The sequence below is a fragment of the Balaenoptera physalus genome (assembly GCF_965194825.1).
Source record: "Balaenoptera physalus genome assembly, chromosome: 4".
In the NCBI taxonomy this organism is placed as follows: domain Eukaryota; kingdom Metazoa; phylum Chordata; class Mammalia; order Artiodactyla; family Balaenopteridae; genus Balaenoptera; species Balaenoptera physalus.
In genome coordinates this window covers 74,932,278-74,958,794 of record NC_138891.1, presented here as the reverse complement: position 1 = coordinate 74,958,794, position 26,517 = coordinate 74,932,278, and the positions used below count along the sequence as shown (strand labels likewise).

The 26,517-nt window shown below is 34.8% G+C and overlaps 1 protein-coding gene across 1 annotated transcript in view; it reads right to left on the bottom strand.

Moving 5' to 3' along the window:
- Positions 1-1,713: 1,713 nt before the first annotated feature.
- The window catches only part of FYTTD1 (forty-two-three domain containing 1), a 32,495-nt gene continuing 7,691 nt past the window's right edge, over positions 1,714-26,517 (bottom strand). The window contains exons 3-9 of the mRNA XM_082458695.1: positions 20,662-20,810; positions 13,814-13,926; positions 11,969-12,065; positions 11,499-11,560; positions 9,907-9,981; positions 5,456-5,582; positions 1,714-3,794 (exon numbers count right to left, since the gene is read on the bottom strand). Of these exons, the coding sequence (XP_082314821.1) occupies positions 3,696-3,794; positions 5,456-5,582; positions 9,907-9,981; positions 11,499-11,560; positions 11,969-12,065; positions 13,814-13,926; positions 20,662-20,810 (722 nt within the window). The 3' untranslated portion in view covers positions 1,714-3,695. The remainder of the gene's footprint in view (positions 3,795-5,455; positions 5,583-9,906; positions 9,982-11,498; positions 11,561-11,968; positions 12,066-13,813; positions 13,927-20,661; positions 20,811-26,517) is intronic.

Here is a 26,517-nt window from a genome sequence, read left to right as displayed (position 1 = left end):
ACTAGGGAAACAGTTTTCCTATTCATCTTTAAACAATGGTAAACCTCATCCAAATACATTGAGAAAAAGGAATTTCAGTTCCAGAATGGTATCACATTTCCTTGTTTTATCAAGCTTTTAGTTGAATAGATTTCAGATAGAAAATAAACTGTAATGGCAGGGAAAAAAAGAAACATTCGAAGTCAACAATTTATAAACAAATCTTTAAATCCCTATTAATGGTCTGCAATAGTCCAAAATTCTTGTTGTAAATGCTTTGGGTTTTTTGTTATCATTTCTAAAAAGGGGCTAACTCCAAATTGATTATGCAAAAAGAACTTGCTTTTAAGGAAAGCTTAAATCACATGTTTCATTTTTTTTTACAGTGGCAAAAAACAAGTAATCGTGTAATTCTGATGAAACTTCGAAGGTAGACTGATCAGAAATGAAGGAATCATTTTCTGCCCTAATACTGCCTGCATTCAGAATGTATGGTATTCATTCTCTGTAGTGCAAAGTCAGCTATTTCCTCTCCTCTTATCTCCTTAGAGTAATATAAATCAGAACAAAAGTTACCCTGACACTGTGTATGCTGTGTGAATTACAAAGCTATTGACAGCAAAATATGATTTACCTATCTATTATAACAAAAAATAACCACTGGGCAATAAAGTCTAAGTTTCTTCGTACTTAGAAGTATTTTATGATTTGCTTATAATTAAAATTGTGGCGAAGTTTATGCCTATTAGAAAAAAATACATAATGTTTGATTAGGAGCACTGGCCTTTTCTAATAGGTCTACCTAACTGGAATACCAAAGTGATGAAATCTCATAATCATCACTGGCAGAGTATATTTACTTACAGTGCTACAAAGGCTAAAGCATGGCTACTACCAATTCTTAGATATCTGACAAGCCACACACAATTCCACTACTTTTTGTGGGTGTTCAATTCACAGGAAGTTTATTATGAACTGATAATTAAAAGATCTGAGCTTAAAAAGTGACTCTACCACACACAAGTCTTGAAAAGTTGGGTCTCACTGAACCAAGATGTAAAAAGAGGGGTTAAGCTGGATGATCTCTAAAGGCTCATTCAGCCTAATATACTGCATTCTAAGTAAATTCGATTCTCTATTCTAACTCCTCCTAGCTACTTCCTGTTGGAGCTATGAATGAAATAGTCAAAAGGTAGTTAGTGGGAGGTCAATATGAGTCTAGATTGATTTACCAATTTAATTGGTAGGTAGCTTTTCAAACCCTAAAAATTATAGTCATTACAAACTTCTTTGTAACACAGAACAATCTAAAAACCACAACTCAATCTTCATAGCTAAGAATAAACCATGTGAGACCTGTAATATTTTATTTGTTAAAAATGAACAGCTTCAGAATAAATCTAAATGCAACTTTTCCAAAAAATGCCAAAAAGTACAGTGTAAAGCATCTCCTCATTAAATATAAACTTTCATTTTGTGATGCACTGCATCAATGTTTTGGATACACCTTGATGCAAAGGGAAATTTAAGTTGCATCCTGTTAAAAAAAAAAAACAAAAAAAAGCTTTAAGAACTGAAAAAGGATAATTATAACCACATTCCAAGAAGGGAAAATTTTCCTCCAAAAAAGCATATTCTTTTGTTTATATACAACATGTTAGCACTCAAGAATTTTAATTTGGCTGTAACAAAGGCAAGATTCTGTATTTAAAAAGAAAATGAATTACAGATGCATGAAGAGCAAAAGTTTAATATACCAAAGACACTTTGTTTGATGCACTTAATATCAATATTTGGGGAAATTTTTAAGATTAAAAAAAGGCATTAATAATAGCTCTGTACAATAATATTTAAAATAACAAGAAAACGAAAACATCTTTATACCATATTTTCACAAACTGTTCTAAAGACAGCAAACTCGTGCTCAGTTGTTTTTCCTTTGCTTCAAAATAAGTTACCAGTAATTCTCAACCAGTCTAAAATATATTGTTCATGGATCGAATCTAAGCATTCATACTTGCAAAAACGTTTTGCAATGAGTCCTCGGCCTATGGAGAGACTAGAGTTTACTTTCAAATTGTATGACTGGCTTCCAATAATCCCTTATCAGTAGACTTACAAGCAAAATACCAGATATTAAGGATCAGATTTAATTCTTTGGTATAAGCAGGAAACTGTTATTGATAGCTTTCCGTGGCTAGCATAAACCAAGTAACCCAAGGGGCATGAGAGACAACAATGAAGTCTAGTATACACCACAAAGCAGGCAGGAGCCATAACTTAATGTTTTGTGTTTTTTTAACAGGGAAAATCAACACTAATAATACACTGTTTGGAAACTAACACCTACTTAGAGGTTTCATCATTATAGCAAACCAAAAAGTTAAGCTTCAAAATGATCAAACTTGTAATGTGTAGTCTATTTTGCTGCGTTTTGGCATTATACCCTAACTTATAATTTACAACCATCTAAGGACGTTTAGACTAGCTTGGCACAACAAACTAACTCCTCCTAACCCTCCAGAGTGTGGGGGGAAAACCCTCTTCTCACCATAAATGCCTGAACTTTATACAAGAAATCAGAAGCAAAGGTACAAAACAAGGTTATAATGTAACTCTATTATCATTTTGCACTTTTTACCTGGTGACATATACAAGTACATTTTTATTTTTAGAGCTGTATACTGTTTAATTTAGCAAACTTAAAGTTTAACTTTCCTAAAAAGAAGTCTAGGGCTTTATGGCTAATTATACTATCAAAATATCTAAGGGACTCAATCCATTTTAAAAGTATAATTATTCTAAATATCATTTGAAGAATTCTTTGTGGACACTAGACTCAAGACTACACTAAATCCAAACAGTATACCTGTGACCTAGGTTTTAAAGTTTTTCTCCTCAGTTACCTGTCTTCCACCTGCTACTTCCTCTCATGCTTTCTTCATTTCCTAAACACAAATTATCAGATTTTTACACTGGACTTTCCTCCAAGGAGGCTCTATCAGATAACCTTGTAAACACCCATTTATATAGCTTTCAAACACTGAAAAGACTAACATTTTAAACTGAGCCTATGCCTAGAGTCACATTTCTTGTTAAAAGTTCAGCATTAAGGATTTACTTAATCCTTAATTTACTTAATCCTTAAACTCTGGAGGATTAACCTAACGTTATTTGAAAAATGAACCAAGTTTAGATATTCCCATAAATCTTAAACCCCCAAACTGGAATTCTAATAATTTTTTTATATCCCTAATGAAGAAAAGTCAATTGCACTTATTACATCAACACTATTAAAGAATAAGTGACAGCAACAAAGGGACCTACTTCAAATCTTGAAGACCAAGATTTACCATGGCAAAGTGTAAAAAACTGGGCAAAGGCGATGAGATCCTAAATACCACTATCATAAAAATAATCAATTTCTATCTTTCCGCCTTCTTTCTGCTGCATGAGAAACCAAAGAAGTCAAATAGAGAATTGTTCTGTCTGGGCCAACCATGAAATCTTTAAGAACATATAGGTATAGTCCCTGTTATTCTTTCAGGGCATTATTTATACATGTTAAAAAAAAAAACAACTTCAAAAATAAAAAATAAGAGTTATTTAGCCTTGTGAATATTTTGAAATAAAGTTTCTTGAATTTCTGTGATGAACTCTTCAAAGAATTCGATTTTTAAAAGAGTCATCACTCAAAAGTCCCTTTGACATGGGACCTATCCCACAGTTACAAAGCGGCTTCCTCCTTTGTTGAAAGTGAGAGTGGCTCTTTGTTCCTTCAGGATCCCAAATCGCTCATTCAAAGTCATCCCTGTCTAGAGAAAACAAAACAAAACAAAAATTAACAACTTGACTGTAAGCCACATTTGCTTTGGAACAATAATGTGATCATAATGGTGATTCATAGTAAAAACAGCTAACATTTCCTGAATATTTGTATGTATGAACTCCTTTAATTCTAACAAACACCAAACGAAATAGGTGAATTTAGTGAAGTTTAGAGAAGTTAGTTAAGTTGCCTACTTGCAGCTTTAGTATTGAAACTGACTCAGAAACCCTATCTCCTAACCATTATAATATTATGTACTATATAAAACACATATGCTGTAATGCTTACAAGTTATATACCCAAAGATTTCTCTATCTGAATTATTTTTAGGGTCTGCAAACACTGCCACCAACTCTAGTGATACCTCTGATAAAAGTTATTTAGATTTGTGAATATTTTGAAACAAATTTTCTTGAATTTCTGAGTTCATTACAGATATTTAGATCAAATTCAAATCAAAATCTGGTTTTGATTAATAGCAGAAAAAGCACCCCAATTATACTTCATTTCTGAAAGGAAAGTAACAAGTGACAAAATAAAATAAAAATCAGCAAAATAAATTTGGTCGAATTTCTTTCCATACAGAAATTCTTACCTTCAGTTCCAAAGATTCTTATGTCAATGGACACACACAAAAAATTTGACAAAATGCAACAAATAAAAATTCTCAGCAAATTACAAATAGAAGGGAACTTCCTCAATCTGATAAAAACAACCTACTGCTAACATCATGCTTAATGGTGAAAAACTTAATGCTTTCTCCTCAAGCCTGGGAACAAGGCAAGCAAACATGCTCTCAACACAGAACTGAAGGTCCTAGCCATTATAATACAGAAGAAAAAGAAAAGGTTTAAAGATTGGAAAGAAACTCTAAAATCCTAAGTAATCTATAAAATTACTAAAAGTAGTAAGTGAATTTTAGCAAGATTACAAGATACAAGGTTAATACAAAAACTGTCAAAACCATGGTGAGATATACCACTTCACCTGCATCTGAATGTCTAAAATCAAACGACAGATAATAACAAATGTTGGCAAGGACATGGAAATATTTAGAACCCTCTTACATGCCGGTAGGAATGGTTCTGCAGCTACTTCTCCAGAAAACAATCTGGTACTTCCTCAAAGGTTAAACACAGAATTACAATATGAACTAGCAATCCACTCTTAGGTATTTACCAAGGAGAAATAAAAACATATACTCATATACAAACACACAAATGTATGTGAATGTACAGGTTTTTGTGTGAGCATATGTACATGAATGTTCAGAAGAGCATTATTCACAGTAGACAAAGAATGGAAACAATCCAAATGTCCATCAACTGATAAATAAAATATAGTATATACATATGGTAGAATGTTATTCAACAATAAAAAAAAAACCCTGATATTCATTATGGATAAACCATGAAAACACTATGCTAACTGAAAGAAGCCCATCACAAAAGTTCACATATTATATGATCCCATTCACATGAAATGTCCGAAATAGGCAAATCCAGAGACAGAAAATAGATAGACCAGTGGTTTCCTGGGGTTGAGGAGCATTAGGACATCCTATTTAATTCATTATACAACATTTGTTTTGTTAATTAAAATGTTTTCAGTGAACAGCCCAGAGAAATACAGGGAAAAAAAATTTACCTGTTTTCCAACACTATTTATGTCAAATTGAAGGGGGACACCTTTAGGAACTTTCTTTACATCAGATTGCTCCCGTTTTGTCAAGAATGAGGGCACAGCAGTACGAGTTAATCGTGGTTTCTGAGTTCTACCAGAAAAAAATTAAAAAGAGACCAGTTTAACAATCAAAAGAAGAAAAATAAATCATTTTGTACATAAGACATCTTGACTCGTACACATGTTCAAATGTATGAAGGCTACTTTATTTACATTCTCAAAAGAAAAAAACCCCCCCAAAACTGGTTCTTTTTATTTTTTAAAGTATAGTTAGCAGGCTCTCTAGTCGTGGCTCACGTGCTCAGTAGTTGCAGTGTGCTCGGGCTTAGCTGCCCCACAGCATGTGGGATCTTAGTTCCCTGACAGGGATCAAACCCACGTCCCCTGCAATTGGAAGGCAGATTCTTAACCACGGGCCCACCAGGGAAGTACCTATTTTTAGTTTTTAAGAAACCTCTATACTGTTTTCCACAGTGGATGCACCAATTTACATTCTCACCAACAGTATCACAATGGTTTCCTTTTCTCCACATCCTCTCTGACATTTGTTATTTGTAGACTTTTTGATGACAGCCATTCTGACAGGTGAAGTGATACCTCATTGAAGTTCTGATTTGCATTTCTCTAATAATTAGCACTGTTGAGCATCTTTTCATATGCCTGTTAGCCATCTGTATGCCTTCTTTGGAAAAATGTCTATGCAGGTCTTCTGCCCACCTTTTGACTGGATTGTTTTCTTGATATTGAGTTGTATGAACTGTTTGTATATTTTGGATATTAACCTATTGTCAGTCACATCATTTGCAAATATTTTCTTGCATTCTGTAGGTTGTCTTTTGATTTTGTTGATGGCTTCCTTTGTTGTGCAAAAAGCTTTTAAGTTTAATTAGGTCCCATTTGTTTATTTTTGTTCTTATTTCTTTGGGCTTGGAAGACTGATCCAAGAAAATACTGCTATGATTTATGTCAGGGTGTTTCCCCTTTTTTCTCTTCTAGAAGTTTTATTGTTTCATGTCTTATATTTAACAATAAAATGGTCTAAAGACCATTATGAGTTTTTTTTAAACATCTTTATTGGAGTATAATTGCTTTACAATGGTGTGTTAGTTTCTGCTTTATAACAAAGTGAATCAGCTATACATATACATATATCCCCTTATCTCCTCCCTCTTGCGTCTCCCTCCCAGCCTCCCTATCCCACCCCTCTGGGTGGACACAAAGCACCGAGCTGATCTCCCTGTGCTATGCGGCTGCTTCCCACTAGTCATCTATTTTACATTTGGTAGTGTATATATGTCCATGCCACTCTCTCACTTCATCCCAGCTTACCCTTCCCCCTCCCCGTGTTCTCCAGTCCATTCTCTAGGTCTGCATCTTTACTCCTGTCCTGCCCCTAGGTTCTTCAGAACCACTTTTTTTTTTTTTTTAAGATTTCATATATATGTGTTATCATATGGTATTTGTTTTTCTCTTTCTGACTTACTTTACTCTGTATGACAGTCTCTAGGTCCAACCACCTCACTACAAATAACTCAATTTCGTTTCTTTTTATGGCTCAGTAATATTCCATTGTACGTATGTGCCACATCTTCTGTATCCATTCATCTGTCGATGGACACTCAGGTGGCTTCCATGTCCCGGCTATTGTAAATAGAGCTGCAATGAACATTGTGGTACATGACTCTTTTTGAATTATGGTTTTCTCAGGGTATATGCCCAGTGGGATTGCTGGGTCGTATGGTAGTTCTATTTTTAGTTTTTTAAGGAACCTCCATACTGTTCTCCATAGTGGCTGTATCAATTTACATTCCCACCAACAGTGTAAGAGGGTTTCCTTTTCTCCACACCCTCTCCAGCATTCACTGTTTGTAGATTTTTTGATGATGGCCATTCTGACTGGTGTGAGGTGATACCTCATTGTAGTTTTGATTTGCATTTCTCTAATGATTAGTGATCTTGAGCATCCTTTCATGTGTTTGTTGGCAATCTGTTTATCTTCTTTGGAGAAATGTCTATTTAGGTCTTCTGGCCATTTTTGGATTGGGTTGTTTTTTTGATATTGAGCTGCATGAGCTGCTTGTGTATTTTGGACATTAATCCTTTGTCAGTTGCTTTGTTTGCAAATATTTTCTCCCATTCTGAGGGTTGTCTTTTCATCTTATTTATGGTTTCCTTTGCTGTGCAAAAGCTTTTAAGTTTAATTAGGTCCCATTTGTTTACTTTTGTTCTTATTTCTTTTGGCTTGGGAGACTGATGCAAGAAAATACTGCTATGATTTATGTCAGGGTGTTTCGCCTTTTTTCTCTTCTAGGAGTTTTATTGTTTCATGTCTTACATTTAGGTCTTTAGACCATTATGAGTTTATTTTTGTATATGGTGTGAGGGAATGTTCTAATTTCATTGTTTTACATGTGGCTGTCCAGTTTTCCCAGCACCACTTGTTGAAGAGACTGTCTTTTCTCCATTGCACATTCTTACCTCCTTTGTCATAGATTAATGGACCATACATACATGGCTTTTATTTCTCTCTATTCTGACCCATTGATCTATGTGGCCTTTTTTGTGCCAATATCATGCTGTTTTGACTATTGTAGTATTGTAGTATAGTCTGAAGTCTGGTAGGGTCATACCTCCAGCTTTGTTCTTTTTTCCTCAGAAGTTGCTTTGGTAATTTGGGGTCTTTCGGGGTTCTATATAAATTTTAAGATTGTTTGTTTTAGTTCTGTGGAAAATGTCGTGGGTATTTTGATAGGGATTGCATTAAACCTGTAGATTGCTTTCGCTAATATGGTCATTTTAATAATATTAATTCTTCCAATCCAAGAGCATGGGATTATCTTTCCATTTCTTTGAATAATCTTCAATTTCCTTCATCAACATTTTATAGTTTTCAGCATATAGGTCCTTCACCTCCTTGGTTAAGTTTATTCCTAGGTATTTTTTAAATGCAATTTTAAATGGGAATTTTTTTTTTCTTTAACTTTCTCTTTCTGATTTTCATTATAGTGTATAGAAACACAACAGATTTCTGTATATTAATCTTGTATCCTGCAACCTTGCTGAATTCAAAAAAATACTTGGTTCTTGACTGACTAATCTAGAGACTAAAATTTATAAATCGCTCACAGAATACCTCTGTAAGTAGAACTACAAACTTTTCAACAATTTGGAAGGATTGGTGATTTCCAAGTCTTGATCTTCTACTAAAATAAAGCAACCTCTAAAATCTTAGAGAATCATCCTAGGTTTTCATTTCAATCATTAAAATGGTTAGATAGTTAAAAACAAAACTCCATAAACCTAGAAAGTTGAAAAAAATTTTTATTATTTTATTTTCTTTTTAAAATGTTCATCACATCTCACAGAACTGATTTCATAACCTACTAATGGGCCACACACATAATGTGAAAAATATCAACACAGAGATATTTTCCTCTGCTGTGTTAGAAGACTGAGTACGTCTGCATGAATTTCCAAGAAACTAGCCAATCTGCTAGACTACTGGCTGATACAGGACTTTCTTTAAATTTCAAGTATAGAGCTTAGATTTTCATTCCTGATACTTTTTGATGGGAAAAATTTAAGAGTGCCAGTTATGGTCTGGTCTATGGCTAGGTCAACTATCAGGTTGAATTTGATGATATGGTTTTAGAACTTTCTTGAAATGCATCCTTGACCTCTGGCCCTGTGCTTTAAGTCTCACATCTTGCCTGTCAAATCGGGGTTCAGTTCACCCCCCATCCCCTAGGCAACATCACTTCCAGCTTCAACCTAGAAAGTTTATAATGCAATAAATATAACGGAATGGTTAACTAAATTAAGGTCATCTAGATAAAAGAATACATTATGAAGCCTTTAAAAAGAAGGTAGATCTGTATGCAATGAAAAGTAAAGAAGTCCAAAGCATACTAGGGGGAGGGGGAGAAGGGAGCAAGTATGCATGGTATTCTCATTTATGATTATACACAAGAAATAGATGTACATAGTATGTTATATGGGCACCACATTTTTTAAATAAATATATGAAATTGTTAAAAGTGGTTACTTTGGAGCTGTAGAACCAGGAATCAGGGAGCTTTTACTTTTAACTTTTTTTTGTTATTTTTGATTTTTTTGTTTGTTTTTTTTTTGGGCCATGCTGTGCAGCTTGAGGGATCTTAGTTCTCCACCTGACCAAGGATTGAACCTGGGCCTCAGCAGTGAAAGCGCCTGCTGAGCCCTAACCTCTGGACCACCAGGGAATCCCCTACCTTTAATTGTATATTATACTATTTCCACTTTATACCACAAGTATTACTTTTACCCTGTCTCAGTTTATCCTAACGTGAACATCATACTCTGAAGAGAAGTCAAATATTTTTTTATTATCTTATATAGAGAAGTTATAGTTTTCGCAAAATAAAAAAAAGACTTACACTGGGCACTGCACTGCTCCTGGATTATCAATGGATACAGTCAAAATTCCTCCATTTGTGGTGGAAGTCCGCCATCTAGTTTCAAAAAACCAAAAATTTCATTAAAATGACAGTTTATGAATCCTATAGTGTATTCTACATTAAAACATACATTTTAAAGTAGCCATTACTTTTTCTTAGTTTTTTAGGAAATACAGACACCTGAGCCCCACCATGATATAATTAATCAGCATCTTGGGTGTAAGAACTAGACACCTGAATTTATTAAATATTTTTCAGTGTAACAAATATATGCACATAAAAAAATCAAATAATACAGAAAGGCTTCTAATAAGAAACAACAGTCCTTTACCCCACTATTCTCCCCTTCTGCTCCCCAGAGGCAGCACTTTTAACCTTTCCTGTTTTTCCTGCTTGCTAGTTAGTTACCTCCAGTTCACTAAACAAAATGCGTATGTAATACTATCTTGCTATGGTAAGGATTCAGCTCATTACACTATCCTCTAGTTTCTCTTCCTACCTCTAAACGTTTTGATGGCTATATCACTATTTTACTTCCATTATAACTTTAAATATACTAAAATCTCTTTTTTTAGTAGTGTCTCTTGACATTATCCTCTACCCACTTTGTATAAAAGGACAGTAGCATCTCTAATTCCTTCCCTCCACCTCTTCATCCATTTTGTACCTCTCACTTTTTATCAGCTTTACTTTTAGATTTATGTTGGCCAAAATCTGACATTTATATCAGACTGTTACCAAATTAAGTATTTTGTGCTTTGTTCTATAGATTGATTCTTAAAGTTCAAAACAAATAAGCTGCATTTACATTATTACAATTATGTAAATACTGTTTATTGCAGAAGCAAATAGGTCATGATTATTATTTCCTTCCTTTTGGTTTCCAATGCCTGACTCCTGTGCAAAAGAATATTGCCAGCGTCAAGTTTAAATAGTTGCCTTTCTGACACGCCAATTGCTCAAAATCATGCCCATTATAGATGGCATCATATCTGGACCATGATCATGTTTTATATGCTTTGTTTTCACAGAAGTAGCCATAATTTTAAATGATTTAATTTTAAAACCTGATTATATTGATGGAGTGTTACAACTCACACTTGGGGAGTGCAATTCTAACAGACAAAAATACATTCTTGAAAAAATCCTTCATGGGGTAAGGAGAAAAACACAATATGTGAAAAGAAAACATCCTATTGTTTTTAAAAATCTATAAATTTTCTAAAAGCGCTACTGGATTTTCTTCTATTTATTCCCTGAATTGGTTCATTTGTATGAAAGTAGTTATAAGAAAATAAAGAGCTATTTCATTAAAAAGGAATAAACAGGCAAGAAAAAATTTAAAATACAGAGTAATGTACTTGGTGCTAAAAGTTATAACACTGACATGTGAAAATGAAAAAGGTTTTTGGGGAAAAAACAACAAAAACAACATAGGATTTATTTATTTCAGGCTCAATGGTTAATTCACTTCTCATTTAATTTCTTTTAGACTTGGGTACAAAGTAATTTGGGTCACTACTATTCTGGGAGTTTTGAAATGACATCTTGAAAAACAAATTGAAACTTACTGACGAGTTCTCTTTGCTACTACATCGTCTAGCAGTTGTTCTGAGTTCAACTGGGCCTGAACCTGAAGGGAAAAAAAAAGCAGTAGATCCCATAGAAAGCAGAGGATTTGAATCCAAAGAGCTACCCTGCTCTGTAACTTTATAACCCAGTGTGGTGTGTGAATGCAGGAGAGGGGCATCTGCCTATTCTGACAACACCTCTTTGTTCGGGTTCCTGTATCAGAACTAGCAGTAAAAACAAGTTTATTCCTAAATAACATGTTAAATTCTTATAAGACACTGCCACTGAGGACAACAAAAGAGAAAATAGAAAACAAAAAAAGGAATTAATCTAATGTCATGTTCTCCATATTCTAAACCCAAACCCTACCTCAATCATGGGCCATGTCTATGATAGAGGATTACTAAAGGTGGATGTTCAGGATCCTTTGTTTGGGTAAAAAGAAAACACTACCAAGGGTTTTTTATACCTTCAGGCCTCTCCTGAAAAGAAAAGTTGCCTGACGAGTGTCTTTCTGATGACTTAATTTATTTCCACTCCTGGTAAAATTGGCTGGAATGTTATTTCTGCAACAAAAACACATACACCATGAATAGTGTGGGCCACTTAACAACTTTCAAACATCTTGAAAAGATAAGCAAAAATATTTAAATTCAAAGGATGAAAATCTGAGGTACACTAAACACAAAGACTCTGAATTATACCCTTGTTTACATGAAGCTATTGAGATCTGATTTACAAATACCTCCCTCTGTAGCAGACTACATAACAATGTGGTTAATTCTGACCTAATTTATCTTACAAATATTCAACTGTTTAATATTCTGACATATAAGGTCTCTTCTGAAGACACTGAAATAACATTTTTAATGCTACTTTCTAAATTTGGTAAAAGACATAAATGTACAGATTCATTAACAGGATTAGTACAAAGAAAAGCACACCTAGGCACATCGTGGTCAAACTGCTGAAAACTAAAAATGAAGAGAAAATCTTGAAATATAACATCTTCTCCAATTTTCTCTCCTTCACTCAGAAACCTTCATATATTAATATAAATCACACAGAACCTTAGACTATTCCACTGTTTGCTCTCTCCTGCTTAGAACATTGTAATCTTAATTATATGTTTGACTTGACTTTCACCAATTCCTTTCTGGTTTCTATAGAAAGTTGGTAAAACATGAGAAAACAAATTTTCATTTCTGTCTACTTATTTATTTTTATAAATAAATGTTTAACAGGTCACCTAATCTTACCTACAATCTTATAGAGGCTCAAATGCAAAATTTCCCTGCCAGGCCAATTAACATGCGCTCATTAATGGCTCATGTAATTGACAAGCTCTTATTTGAGAAGTTTCCCTTTTCCAAAAAAGTACTCCCAAATAATTCCCAAAAGAAAAAGAGATGATAGTTGAATAAAGCTGCAATTGTAGCCATTCCACTTATACAAAAACTTCATTTCAGGGTTTTTTTGCTTTGAATTATCTTCTATAAAAGATGAATAAAAGGCATTTGTAACTGAAATAATAAGAAAACTTCACAGTCTGTCAATTACTTTATCCTTACAGAGAACAGAATACCATAACGATAGGCCACAATTTTTAAGTTTTGTTATACTTTTTTAAAATTTATTTATTTGGTTGTGCCAGGTCTTAGTTGCAGCAGGTGGGCTCCTTAGTTGCAGCAGGCGGGCTCCTTAGTTGTGGCATGCAAACTCTTAGTTGCGGCATGCATATGGGATCTAGTTCCCTGACCAGGGATCAAACCCGGGTCCCCTGCATTGACAGCGTGGAGTCTTAACCACTGAGCCACCAGGGAAGCCCTGTTATATCTTTTTTAAATTAAAAGAAAAATAATTTCAGCTTACGAAGCATTCATGCAAAATTCTTTCAGGTTTGCTTTTCCCACAAATAACATACACTGTTTTATTAAGAGCCATTGAGACTATATAACAAATTCAGCTTTCAGAATTCTCAATTTTGAATAATTCTGGAAGAGGTGTTTTTACCAAAACGATCACCTTTTGCAATTTTACTCTATATGTCGAGAGAGAAAGACACAGAGTTATGCTTTTTTAAAACGTTTACAATCAGTTAAATTCATCAATAACACTGGTTCTAAGAGATAAGCAAGCTATTACTGAATACTTCCATATTGGATTTTCAAACAGATATCCCAAATATCTGTCTTGAAAATGACCAGATACCTACAAACATCACTGCAAATTCATTCCTTTGAACTCTCAGTGCAAGAAGTCCATCTTTATTTATGATGTATAACATAACATTGTCTTATATTTGAGTACTTACTTTCTATTTAACTGGTTAGGTCTCTTGAGAGCTGCAACTGGTTTTCTCTGTACTTCATTTTGTCTCAGAAGGTTTGCCTTCCTTTTTAACGCTGGAAAATATCGCTCTATATTCTTTCAGAAGGCAAGAAACTATGTTAATTAGATTGCTCTTTGCTCTATACCCTACTACAATAAACATTTCTGAGGCAGAATGGACAGGGACTGACCACTGCTTACATGTACAGGTTGTGCTAAAACAACTTGAATATTTCCTGTCTAAGTGACGAAAAAGATAACTACATTATACTTAAAATACTTGCAACAAAAGAAGAATTCAAACAGAAGAATGAATTTTTTTCTATTTTGGTTATGTTCAGTTTGAGGTATTCTGAGGGATGCACAGGTGATGAGGAAACATGGTTCTGGAGCTCAAGAGAAGAACCCTGTAGAGAGCCAGAAATGTAAATTAGGGAATCTTTTATATAAATATGATTTTGATATCAAGTGAAGAGATAAGAGAGCCAAGATCCAAAACAAATGTGTGAGAAGGAAAAAGGGAGGTTGTGATAGCAAAAAAGTCTGAGTAGAAAAACAAGAATTAAGAAAATTCAATGTCATAGAAAATAAGCACATGAAATGTCCACTTTTTCTCTCTCTACATATATAAATTCAGTCCATCATTAAAGCCTAATTCAGGTTTCCATATTTCCCATGAAGACTTCTAAAGTCTCTGACAATATGGACTATATCTTTTATTTAATCTGGATTCTCTTATATTTTGAGAATCTGACAAGGGATTAATCTCCAAAATACACGAACAGCTCATGCAGCTCAATATCAAAAAAATAACCCAATCAATAAATGGGGGGAAGATCTAAATAGACATTCTCCAAAGAAGACATACAGATGGCCAAAAAGCACATGAAAAGATGCTCAACATCACAAATTATTAGAGAAATGCAAATCAAAACTACAATGAGGTATCACCTCACACCAGTCAGAATGGCCATCATCAAAAAATCTACACACAATAAATGCTGGAGAGGGTGTGGAGAAAAGGGAACCCTCTTGCACTGTTGGTGGGAATGTAAATTGATACAGCCACTATGGAGAACAGTATGGAGGTTCCTTAAAAAACTAAAAATAGAACTACCATACGACCCAGCAATCCCACTACCGGGTATATACCCTGAGAAAACCATAATTCAAAAAGAGTCATGTACCACAATGTTCACTGCAGCTCTATTTACAATAGCCAGGACATGGAAGCACCTAAATGTCCATTGACAGAGGAATGGATAAAGAAGATGTGGTATATATATATATACAATAGAATATTACTCAGCCATTAAATGGAACACAATAGTGCCATTTGCAGAGACATGGATAGACCCAGAGACTGTCATACAGAGTGAAGTGAGTCAGAAAGAGAAAAACAAACATCGTATAATATCCCTTATATGTGGAATCTAGAAGAATGGTACAGATGAACTTATCGGCAAAGCAGAAATAGAGTCACAGATGTAGAGAACAAACTTATGGTTACCAAGGAGGGGAAGGGGGGAATGGGACGAACTGGGAGATTGGGATTGACATATATACACCACTAAGTATAAAATAGATAACTAATGAGAACCTACTGTTTAGCACAGGGACCTCTACTCAATGATCTGTGGTGACCTAAACGGGAAGGAAATCTAAAAAACAGTGGAGATATGTATACCTGTAACTGATTCACTTTATTGTACAGCAGAAACTAACACAACATTGTAAAGCAACTATACTCCAATAAAAATTTTAAAAAAAAGAATATGAGAAGTATCCCATAAATATCGATTGACTAAAAACCACAAAAATTACAACAGTCTTCATTTTCATGAACGTTTAGAAAAGAAGTAAATGGAGAAATAAAGAATATTAAGAGTACGGAAGAAATGCTATGAAATCAGACTAATGATGGCCCATTCCGAGCTTTGTATTTTGTCTTTAATAAAAATACCAAGGCTCATTTTATAGGTAAATGTAGAAGTTCCTTCTATGATGCTACTGTCACATTGTTTTCCTTCAAAATACCTGCCATATTATAATCACATAGTTATTTGTGTGATAAATTATTTAATATTTATTTGAGTTCTCCATGAAGACAGGGATTTTCTGTTGAGTTACTGCAGAATCCCTTGCGTCTAGGACATACTGAGTATTCAGTCAACATGAGTTAAATGATGAATACATGGGCAAGAACTTTAACAATCCATTAATATATGGGGAATTTGTGTTCCATGAATCTAAGGTTACATGTGTATAAAAGTGTTTACAAAAAATATCTAAGGATAAGCTTTTCTTACAGAATTTTGAGATAAAAAATTATTCCTTGAAGGAAAGAAATTAAGGTAGTTTATTTTTAATGCTATTTTATTAAAGTAATATTTACATACAATAAAATTTTAAGTGTATAGTTTATGAAGTTGGGTAATTACAAGTAATCATGTAACCATATCATAATCAAGATATAAAACAGTACCCTCACACTTAAAAGTTTCCCTGTGCTCCCTTGCAGTCAATTTCCTTCCCCCACCCGACTCTAACCCCAGGCAATGACTGATCTGTCACTATAGTTCAGCCTTCTCTACAATTTCAAATAAACAGAATCATAGTACATAGTGTTTTGTGTTTGTGTTCTTTTGCTTAGCGTGATGTTTTGAGATGTATCCACACTGTCTTGCGCATTAACATTTATTCCTTTTTTATTGCTGAACAGAATTCCATAGTATGAAGATAAGGTATTTATAAACTGTCAAAATCAGACAAAAGATCAAAACTACCCATTAGCAGAAGATAACTGCTATATATGCAGCAACAACAAAAATTTTTTAAGTTCACAGAAGTACTAAATGGTTTAGTATTATTAGTCAAGTTAAAAGTTCTACAAAACATAACATACCCTCAGTTTTAGGAAATTGTGAACCTAAAATAGAAAAGTTACAGTATTGACATTGACAAGGTTATATATTCCAGTAGAAGAATCCCTTACGAACTTTTACTTGGCAGATATTTTAAGCTGACTTTCTCTAAACAAAAGAAAATTCATTCTTAGAGACAACCATTCCCCTCCAGGCACAGCCATTTGCTCTCTCAGTAAATACTAGTAATGTAAATGAGTATGCTATCTTTCCCACTTAGTAATTCACTTCATAGGTAAGAAAATGTACATTTGTATTGAAATAAAATCTCACTAATTCATATAAACTGTGGAAAGGAAGAAAAAAGTAACAAAAAGTCTAACTGTGGTCAGGACTTTTTTTTAAGGTATAAAATTTCTAAGTATATGCAGCAATTCAAGGACAAGTAAGGTAATTTGTTTAATGAATAGAAAAGGATGGTGTAAGTTACTTATATGTAAAAAGCTGGAAGACCGCAGTGCAGAGACTCACTGAGGGGAGCCTGGACAGCTCCTGGCACACGGGAACTGGGGCCTGCAGGGCTGCGGGCAGCATCCTCCCTCTGGAGAACAGCAACCGTGGTGGAGCTGGCAGCCTCCACCTGCTCTGGAGTCAGAGGTGGCACCCCAGCAGCTGCTGTCCCAGAACCCAGAGGCCTGGGCACCACCGTGGTCCTTGATAAAGGTAGTGTTGGACAGGTTTCTCCACTACAAAATCAACCATTTTTCTCTTTGCATACCCTGTCCCTTAAAAGTAATTAGTAAGTGTAGCTCATACTCCTAGGGAGGGTAATTAAGCTCTACTTCCTGGAGAATGGACCTTGTGATTAGAATAACAACATAGTGACAGTGCTTCTTACACTCCCCCACCCTACAGAAGAGAGTGGCCCAGTATTTCCTGGATCCCAAACTAGCAAAAGACAGTCCAAATAGGCTCATTCCTCCCTGGAAGGAATGGAAGTCCTGCTGACAACACCAGGTGAGCCCAGCAGCACCAGCAGGTGGTATCAATTAGGACCCCTGATAACAGTAAGTGGTGAAGGGAAGTGCTCTCTTTTCTCACAGGACTGACACTCCCCTCCCCTCACCCAGGGACACTAGGTAGTTGGCTGGTAGCAGCCAGGGCAATTCTGCCAAAGAAATACCTGTCCCACAAAGTGTTCTTTATCCCCACATACTTGAGACTCCCCATCTACATGCAAGACACCTGGCCGCTAGGCACCACCAGCTAGGACATGTCCCCTCTGCCCCACCTTAAATTGCCCAGCCCAGGAAGAGATTCCCCTCCCCTACTGACATATACCAGGTGGCCAGGAGACAGTGGGAAGGGGGACCCTGATACATCAGTGGCTCAGCCAGTGAAACTTTTCCTATTTTGGGCCACAGCATCCCCTACTTAGAGACACAAAGAAGCCTGTTTTGGGAAGCTCCATCCACACACTCCAAAAACAACAGCAGGGAAAAGTGGGGGCAAGAGTGTTACCAAATAAACCAAACAGATTCACAGTTAAAAAAAAAAAAAAAAAAAAAAAAGCACTTTTTTTTAAGGTATAAAATTTCTAAGTATATGCAGCAATTCAAGGACAAGTAAGGTAATTTGTTTAATGAATAGAAAAGGATGGTGTAAGTAACTTATATGTAAAAAGAAATTTTCTAAACTGCTAGAAAATGATTTGCTTCACAAGTACCACAGTCGATTCTGTTGAGACATTAATCTGTATTCAGGTTGAGAGAAAAGTTCTTAAGAAACAGCAAATTTCAAACCATACCTTTTCCAAAATCATTCAAACTTCGAATAAAAGGATCTTACCATTCAGCACATTCTCTTTCAATTTTCACTATTTTTAAACAACTCAAAAGACTACCACATGTGGTAACTTAAAATTTTTACTGGAGCAAGTTCTGTAATAAAGTTTTAGAGAATAGCTGCTGGTGATAGCAGAATTGAAAAGTTAAGGGGTGAAGACAGTTGTGGTTAACCAGAATACAGATACTTGAGATAATTTAAGAAATGAATGTCCTGAATTTTTGTATTAAAATACGTATTACTTTCATAATCAGAGAAACGAAAGGGGTTAAAAAACAGCAGGGTGGAACATTAAATTCCTTGGTGGAATTCCTTACTAAACATAAGAAGTTAAAGAAAAACCATTTGTGAAACTATTTTAAGTAATGCTTTATACAGCCAATTCAAAAATTACTCATTGAGATGTAATTAAAAATTCCGTTAAGATTTGAAAAGTAGTTAATTTATGGTGGGTAAATAATTGTAACTCTAATTAAAAATATCAACTAGGGGAGATAGGTATCCACCCAAGAGAAATGAAAACCTGTGTCCATACACACTTACAGGCAATGTTCACAGCAACATATTCACAATACCCAAAAAAGTGGAAAAAACCAAAATGTCGTCCATCAACTGGTGAATGGGTAAACAAAATATCCATACGATGAAATATTATTCACTAATAAAAAGAGATGAAGTACTGAGACATGCTACAACATGAACCTCAAAAGTATTATGGCTAAATGCCAGCCCACATACTACTGTATGATTCCATTTACAGGCATACCTCGGAGTTACTGGGGATTTGGTTCCAGACCACTGCAATAAAGCAAATATCACAATAAAGTGAGTCACATGAATTTTTGGTTTCCCACTACATATAAAAATTTATATTTACGCTATACTGTAGTCTATTAAGTGTGTCACGCATTATGCCTAAAAAAACAGCGTACATACCTTAATCTAAAAATACTTTATTGCTAAAAAAATGCTACCCATCATCTCAGCCTTCAGCGAGTTGTGATCTTTTTGCAATAGTACCATCAAAGATCACTGATCACCATAACAAATATAATAATGAAAGAGTTTGAAATATTGCAAGAATTACCAAAATGTGACACAGAGACACAAAGTGAGCAAATGTTGTTGGAACAACGGCACCAACAGACTTGCTCAGTGCAGGGTTGCCAAAAATCTTCAATTTGTAAAAAGACGCAGTACCTGTGAAGCACAATAAAGTGAAGTACAATAAAACAAGGTATGCCTGTATATGAAATATGCCAGAAAGGCAAATTTATAAAATATCTACAGCAAGTAGATTAGTGGTTGCCTGGGGCATATCACAGGGTATGACTGTGAATGGACTTTGAGATTTCTTTTTAGAGTGATAGAAATGTTCTAAAATTAATTATTGTGATGATTGTTCAACTCTATAAATTTTCTAAAATTCACTGAATTGTACACTTAAAACAAATTTTATAGTATAAAATTATATGTCAATAACCTGTTAAAAACTGCAGACACACACTATCCCGTTAAAAACTGTACACACACACACACACACACACACACACACACACATACAGGTAAAGTCAAGAACCTGTAAAAAAATTTTATATTTGAGAATGTGGAAGTTTAGGTATTCTTCATGAATGACAATAATTTTTATTTAATTGTTGAATTTTTTATATAAGCCCCGAAGTACTATATTAAAAAAACCCAAAATATTCAAATAAAATGCTCTCTCAAGCTCATTCACAGAAATATTAGTACGAATAAAGGAAAAGGGTTTCTTTTTTTTTAACTGAAGTATGGTTGATTTACATATTGTGTTCATTTCAGGTGTAGAGCAAAGTGATTCAGTCATAAATATATATATATTTCAGATTATTTTCCATTATAGGTTATTACAAGATGCTGAATATAGTTCCGTGATAATACAGTAAATCCTTGTTGCTTATCTATTTTACGTATAGTAGTTTGTATCTGTCAATCCCATACTCCTAATTTATCCCTCCCCACTTCCTATCCCCTTTGGTAACTGTAAGTTTGTTTTCTTTGTCTCTTGAGTCTGTTTCTGTTTTGAATACAGATTCATTTGTAAGGAAAAGAGTTTCCGACTCAGGATTAGCCATCAACCTACCTTGTCACTTAGAGGTGGTCGATTCATAGGACTAATTCCTTTTCGAATTCCAGTTGCTTTCCTAGCTGCAAGGCCAGTGATAACTCCATAAGGACGTCTCTTTCCAGGCATCACCCTTCCTCTATGGCTCAGACTATTCTTCCCAAAACCTGTAGGAGAGGAGGAAAAAAAAAAATCAGTCTAAGACTGCAAGTGAGTGGCACACAGTTCACAGGATATTCTATTTCTTAAGTAGGGTGGAGGATATGAGAGTTTTTTTCATTTATTATTATTCATATAATATTTCTTATGTTATTATTATATTACTATTTATATACACTTCTTTAAAATTACATAAAATATTTCATTTTTAAAGAGACAATAAGCTGCATTGGAAAGGGTTCTGCTGCTGTAATGGACTGCAAAGGACTAGAGGATTCTCACATTTCCCCCCAGCTATCCTCTCTTTGGCATTACTTTCTCAACAAACAGAACAGTCTCAACTTTCCCTGTGCAGCATGGTAGCCACTAACCACATGTGGTTATTGAGTACTTGAAATATGACTAGTCTGAATTGAGATGTAACAAAAGAATGTATAATATTTCATTAATAATTTTATATTAATCATATGTTAGAATGATATTTTAGGTGTACTGGATTAAATAAAATATATTATTAATATGTGGCTCACACTTTATTTGTTGGATGGCACTGATCCAGAGTGGACTCACTATCTCATCTCCTATTTCCTTACGATGTTGCAATCTGGCTTCTTTGTTTTCAGTCTTATTATATTCAAACTGCTTTTGCTAAAGTCTGCAGTAAACTCCAATGGATATATATTTTAATCTCTGCGGCATATGACATTACTGACTTTGCTTTTCCATTATGTATCTTACCTATTTAAATACTTATTTTCTAATTATGAAAAAGTAAACGTGCTCAGTATAGAAATCTTAAAAACATATAAGTACAAATAAGAATATAAAAGCCACCACCATTAGCCCACCACTTAGAGACAACAACTACTAACATTTTATATTTTTGTAGTCTTTTACTTGTATACATACATTTCAAATTAACACTTTTAGTTTCAACTGCTTTTAAGCATCTCAAAAGACTATAGCATGAGGTAATTCACAATTTTGTAGTACCATGTGCCCAGAAAATGGACTGAGTCAATCTTCCAGCAACCATATTTCACTACTCCATATACTACTTTGTAGTCTACATTAACACTGTATTGTGAATATTAATCCTATGTCTTTAATATTCATACTAATCATTTTAGTTACTTCTAATGTTACACTATTATAAATAACATTGCAATAACACTACAGATAACATTTTTATACACATCCATGATATTTCCTCAATATATAAATTTCCAAAGATCAAAATGCTGTATCAAAGAGTAAAGCAAATTCTAAAGGATTTTGATTCATATTGTAAAAAATCCCCTCCAGAACGACTATATTTATTTATATTCCCAGGAACATAAGGGTGCCACTTTTTCCGTATCATTGACAATTTTGAATATTATTCTTTTTAATCTTTATCACTTAGCGTTTGAGATAAAAAAATAACAACTTGTATTTGGTAGTTTACTAGTAATAATGAACACTTTCCACGGGTTTTTTGACTATTTGTATTCTTCCATTCACAAACTATCATGTTCATAAATCAGTTTTCTAGGGTCAAGTTCTAGTTTCCTTTGATGCTTTGATAGAAGAATTACTTTAAATTTATAATTAATTTATCAAGAATTGATATTTTACAATATTCAGGAACACGTTACGTCTTTCCAATTATTCAAGTCTTCTTTTGTCACTAAATTGGCTCCGTAAAGTTTCAAGCTTTTCCTCCCATGGGTCCTGCACATTTCTTATTAAGCTTATCACTAAGTATTTTATACATTTGTTGTCAATCACAAAAAAAGATCCCTTATCTATTAATAATCTTCATATTGTCATTCCTGGGATTACAGAAAGCTACTGAGGTTTTAATTAATACCTTTTAATCAGCCGTTCCACTGAATTCACTTATTAGTTCTAATAGTCTTTCAAATTATTTTCTTGGGATTTCTGAGTGATAATCATATTACCCACAAATGATACTATCTTTTTCCTTCCAATAATTATACCTCAAATTCTTTTACTTCTTAATGCAATGGCCAGAAATTCCAGAGAACTATGCTAAGTAACAATTGTGATATTGGGCATGCTTATCTTAATTCTAATTTGGGGGGGAATGTCTTTAGAATAGAATCCTGTATAATACTATACACCTGCAATGTGGTAACAGGTCTACCAACCTGTTTCATAGTCAAACTAAACAAAGTTAAAATAGTTTATTGTAGGATTTCTCAGGACTGTGTGTGATGAATCTCTTAAGCCATAATCATGTATATGTCACTGTCGAATTTATCTAATTCCATAATGCTATTCTGTGGTGCACCTACTTTGAAACCAGAATTCAACTAGACAGTTAGAAAAACCTGTTATGTTATGATGGTTGAACCATTTACCAATTTATTGCCTTTCAGCTCCCAATTCACTCTTTACTGTCCCACTTCTGTTACTGGAATATTTCTCTTACCAGCTGGCACGATGTTAAGCTTTGTCAGCAGAGGGCACTGGAGGGACTCTAGAAAAAGAAGGAGCTTTTCTTCCAAGTTCCAGTGTGCACCTCAAGGCTTGTTCCTGTGGCACAGGACACCCAGTGGCACTCACTATCCCTCCCCTGAAAGCTGAGACTATGGTGAGGCAAGAGAGGTGCCTAGGCCATAAAATCTGAGAATGAGTGACACCTTAAATTTTAGGCCCTCGGTATCTATCTAGATCTAGTCCTAGGCATCACTCTAATTCTGGCCCTGCTCATCCTCCAGTGAATTAAAGCTGCATCACCCCTATAGATCACTTCCCAGTGAATTCCACCAGCACAGCAACTCAGTGTGGTAGGGAGTTCTTGTAGATTTGTTCCCTTTTTGGGTGCTCTGCCTCAGTACTAAAGGTGCTGATTTTATTACTTTTATAATCAGCGAAAAAGCAATAAAGATACAATTTTTTAAAATATTAGGATCAAATTATTGCTGCTCTATGTGTGATTCCCTTCTAGAACTGCAACCAAACGAAGATTAAGCATGTTGGGGAAACCTGTATATTCAAATTAAATCTACAACTACTTGTTATTTTTATTTGTACTAAATAATGAAGCAGCTACCACTGTGCTAGGCACTGTTCTGAGTACCTTAATTTAAATGAGCACTTGATGAAATTGATGCTAACATCTCAATTTTGCAAGTGAGCAAAGTGAGGCAAAGAACAGTGACTACCCAGAGGGCACAGTTAGAAAATGGCAGAGCCATGATCTAAGTGCAAGTTTGTGTGGCTCGAAAAATTGAACATTTTCCAAACTGTTATATATAAAAATTAAAGAATAATAAAAGGCAGAATATAATCTATGGTACATTTCCAAAGAGAAAAACAGTTATGACAGAAAAAGCAGGCTCTGAGCTAGGTATTACAAAACAGGCAAGATGTGAATAGGGAGAGAGGCATAAAGTGACAAGTACAAAGACATGGGCAACCACAGTGATTTGAGAGAGTCTAGAGAAAAGGATAAGAAGTGAATGGAAAACTACAATGAGGTATCACCTCACACCAGTCAGAATGGCTATCATCAAAAAAATCTACAAACAATAAATGCTGGAGAGGGTGTGGAGAAAAGGGACCCCTCTTGCACTGTTGGTGGGAATGTAAATTGATAGAGCCACTATGGAGAACAGTATGGACGTTCCTTAAAAAACTAAAAATAGAACTACCATATGACCCAGCAATCCCACTACTGGGCATATACTCTGAAAAAACCATAATTCAAAAAGAGTCATGTACCACAATGTTCATTGCAGCTCTATTTACAATAGCCAGGACATGGAAGCAACCTAAGTGTCCATCAACAGATGAATGGATAAAGAAGATATGGCACATGTATACAATGGAATACTACTCAGCCATAAAAAGAAACGAAACTGAGTTATTTGTAGTGAGGTGGATGGACCTAGAGTCTGTCATACAGAGTGAAGTAAGTCAGAAAGAGAGAAACAAATACTGTATGCTAACACATATATATGGACTCTAAAAAAAAATGGTCATGAAGAACCTAGGGGCAGGATGGGAATGACACAGACCTACTAGAGAATGGACTTGAGGTCACGGGGAGGGGGAAGGTTAAGCTGGGACAAAGTGAGAGAGTGGCATGGACATATATACACTACCAAATGTAAAACTGATAGCTAGTGGGAAGCAGCCGCATAGCACAGGGAGATCAGCTCGGTGCTTTGTGACCACGTAAAGGGGTGGGATAGGGAGGGTGGGAGGGAGGGAGATGCAAGAGGGAAGAGATATGGGGATATATGTATATGCATAGCTGATTCACTTTGTTATAAAGCAGAAACTAACACACCATTGTAAACCAATTACACGCCAATAAAGATGAAAAAAAAAAAGACTATACTTGAAAGGGAACTGGGGGGGGGGTCACCGAATTCATGATCAGATTATATCAGTCTAGAAGCAGTATCTTATACTGAATGGAAAAAAGAGAGAGAAGGCAGTGAAACCATTTCAGATGCTATGGCAACACTCAAACACAACATGATAAGGGACTGGGAAAGGAACAAAGAAATTTGAAGGTATTCCAAAAGAATGAATGAATTAGTAGAACAAAGAGAAGGTTTAAAGAGAGGAGGAATCCATTATTATACCAAAGTTTGAGGCGTAGATGAGAAAGACTCATGAGAAAATCTCATTAGCAAGAATAAAAGGGGAGGGAGAGGGAAGGATTGGGAGTTTGGGATTAGCAGATACAAACTAGTATATACATATAGGATGGATAAACAACAAGGTCCTACTGTATAGCACAGGGAACTATATTCAATATCCTATAATAAACCATAATGGAAAGAATATGAAAAAGAATTTATACATCTATAACTGAGTCACTTTGCTGTACAGAAGCAATTAACACAACATTGTAGATCAACTATACTTCAATAAAATTAAAAAAAAAAAACAAGAATAAAAGGAGACAAGTATGGGATAGAATTCTATTCCTGGGTGCCTTCGATTTCTGACTGTTATAGTCATTGTTCCCATACTCATCACCCGTTCTACCATCTTTCTTTCTTTCTTTCCAGTGGCTTCTTATCCTCTACCTTCTAACAAGCCTAGATCATCCCGTCCTCCTTCCTCCTTTTCTATCTTTGAACAAACTTCACTAGCTCTATCTCAGTTTTAGCAATGGTTGTATTTTTCACCTTGTCATTGTCATGTTTCATGCAATAGTCTTTTCTTGGTTTTCATCCATATAGCCCCTTTAGAAAGTTCTCGTCTTTCTAGAGTACCTTCATTCTCATTACTTCAACTACTACCTCTATGAAGGTCCTTTCACATTTTCAGCTCCACTAGAGCAGCAGTTTAACACTACTAGCCATGTATCAGAAGAACATATGGAGCTTAAAAAAAAAAAACAAAAAAACCCAGGCCCTACTTCTGCAGATTCTGGTTCAGTAGCAATGGAGTGCAGCCAGAGCATCAGTCTAATTTATAAAGCTCCACAGATGCAACCAATGTTGAGAACAACTAAAACTAGACACAGGAATTTTCATCTTTCCTTTGAATCGTTAGCCCAATCCCTTCATGAATTTCTTTCACACACACATCAAGCTGCCTAAATAATTTCTGTAGTCTGATCACTTACACGAAGATTTGAGGGATTTTCTGGGAAATATCATATCACAGAGTGTATGCAATCATATTACTGGCTCCTTTCAAAGCAGCATACAACTATTTCTCTGTCTCTTCTACCTCAAAAAG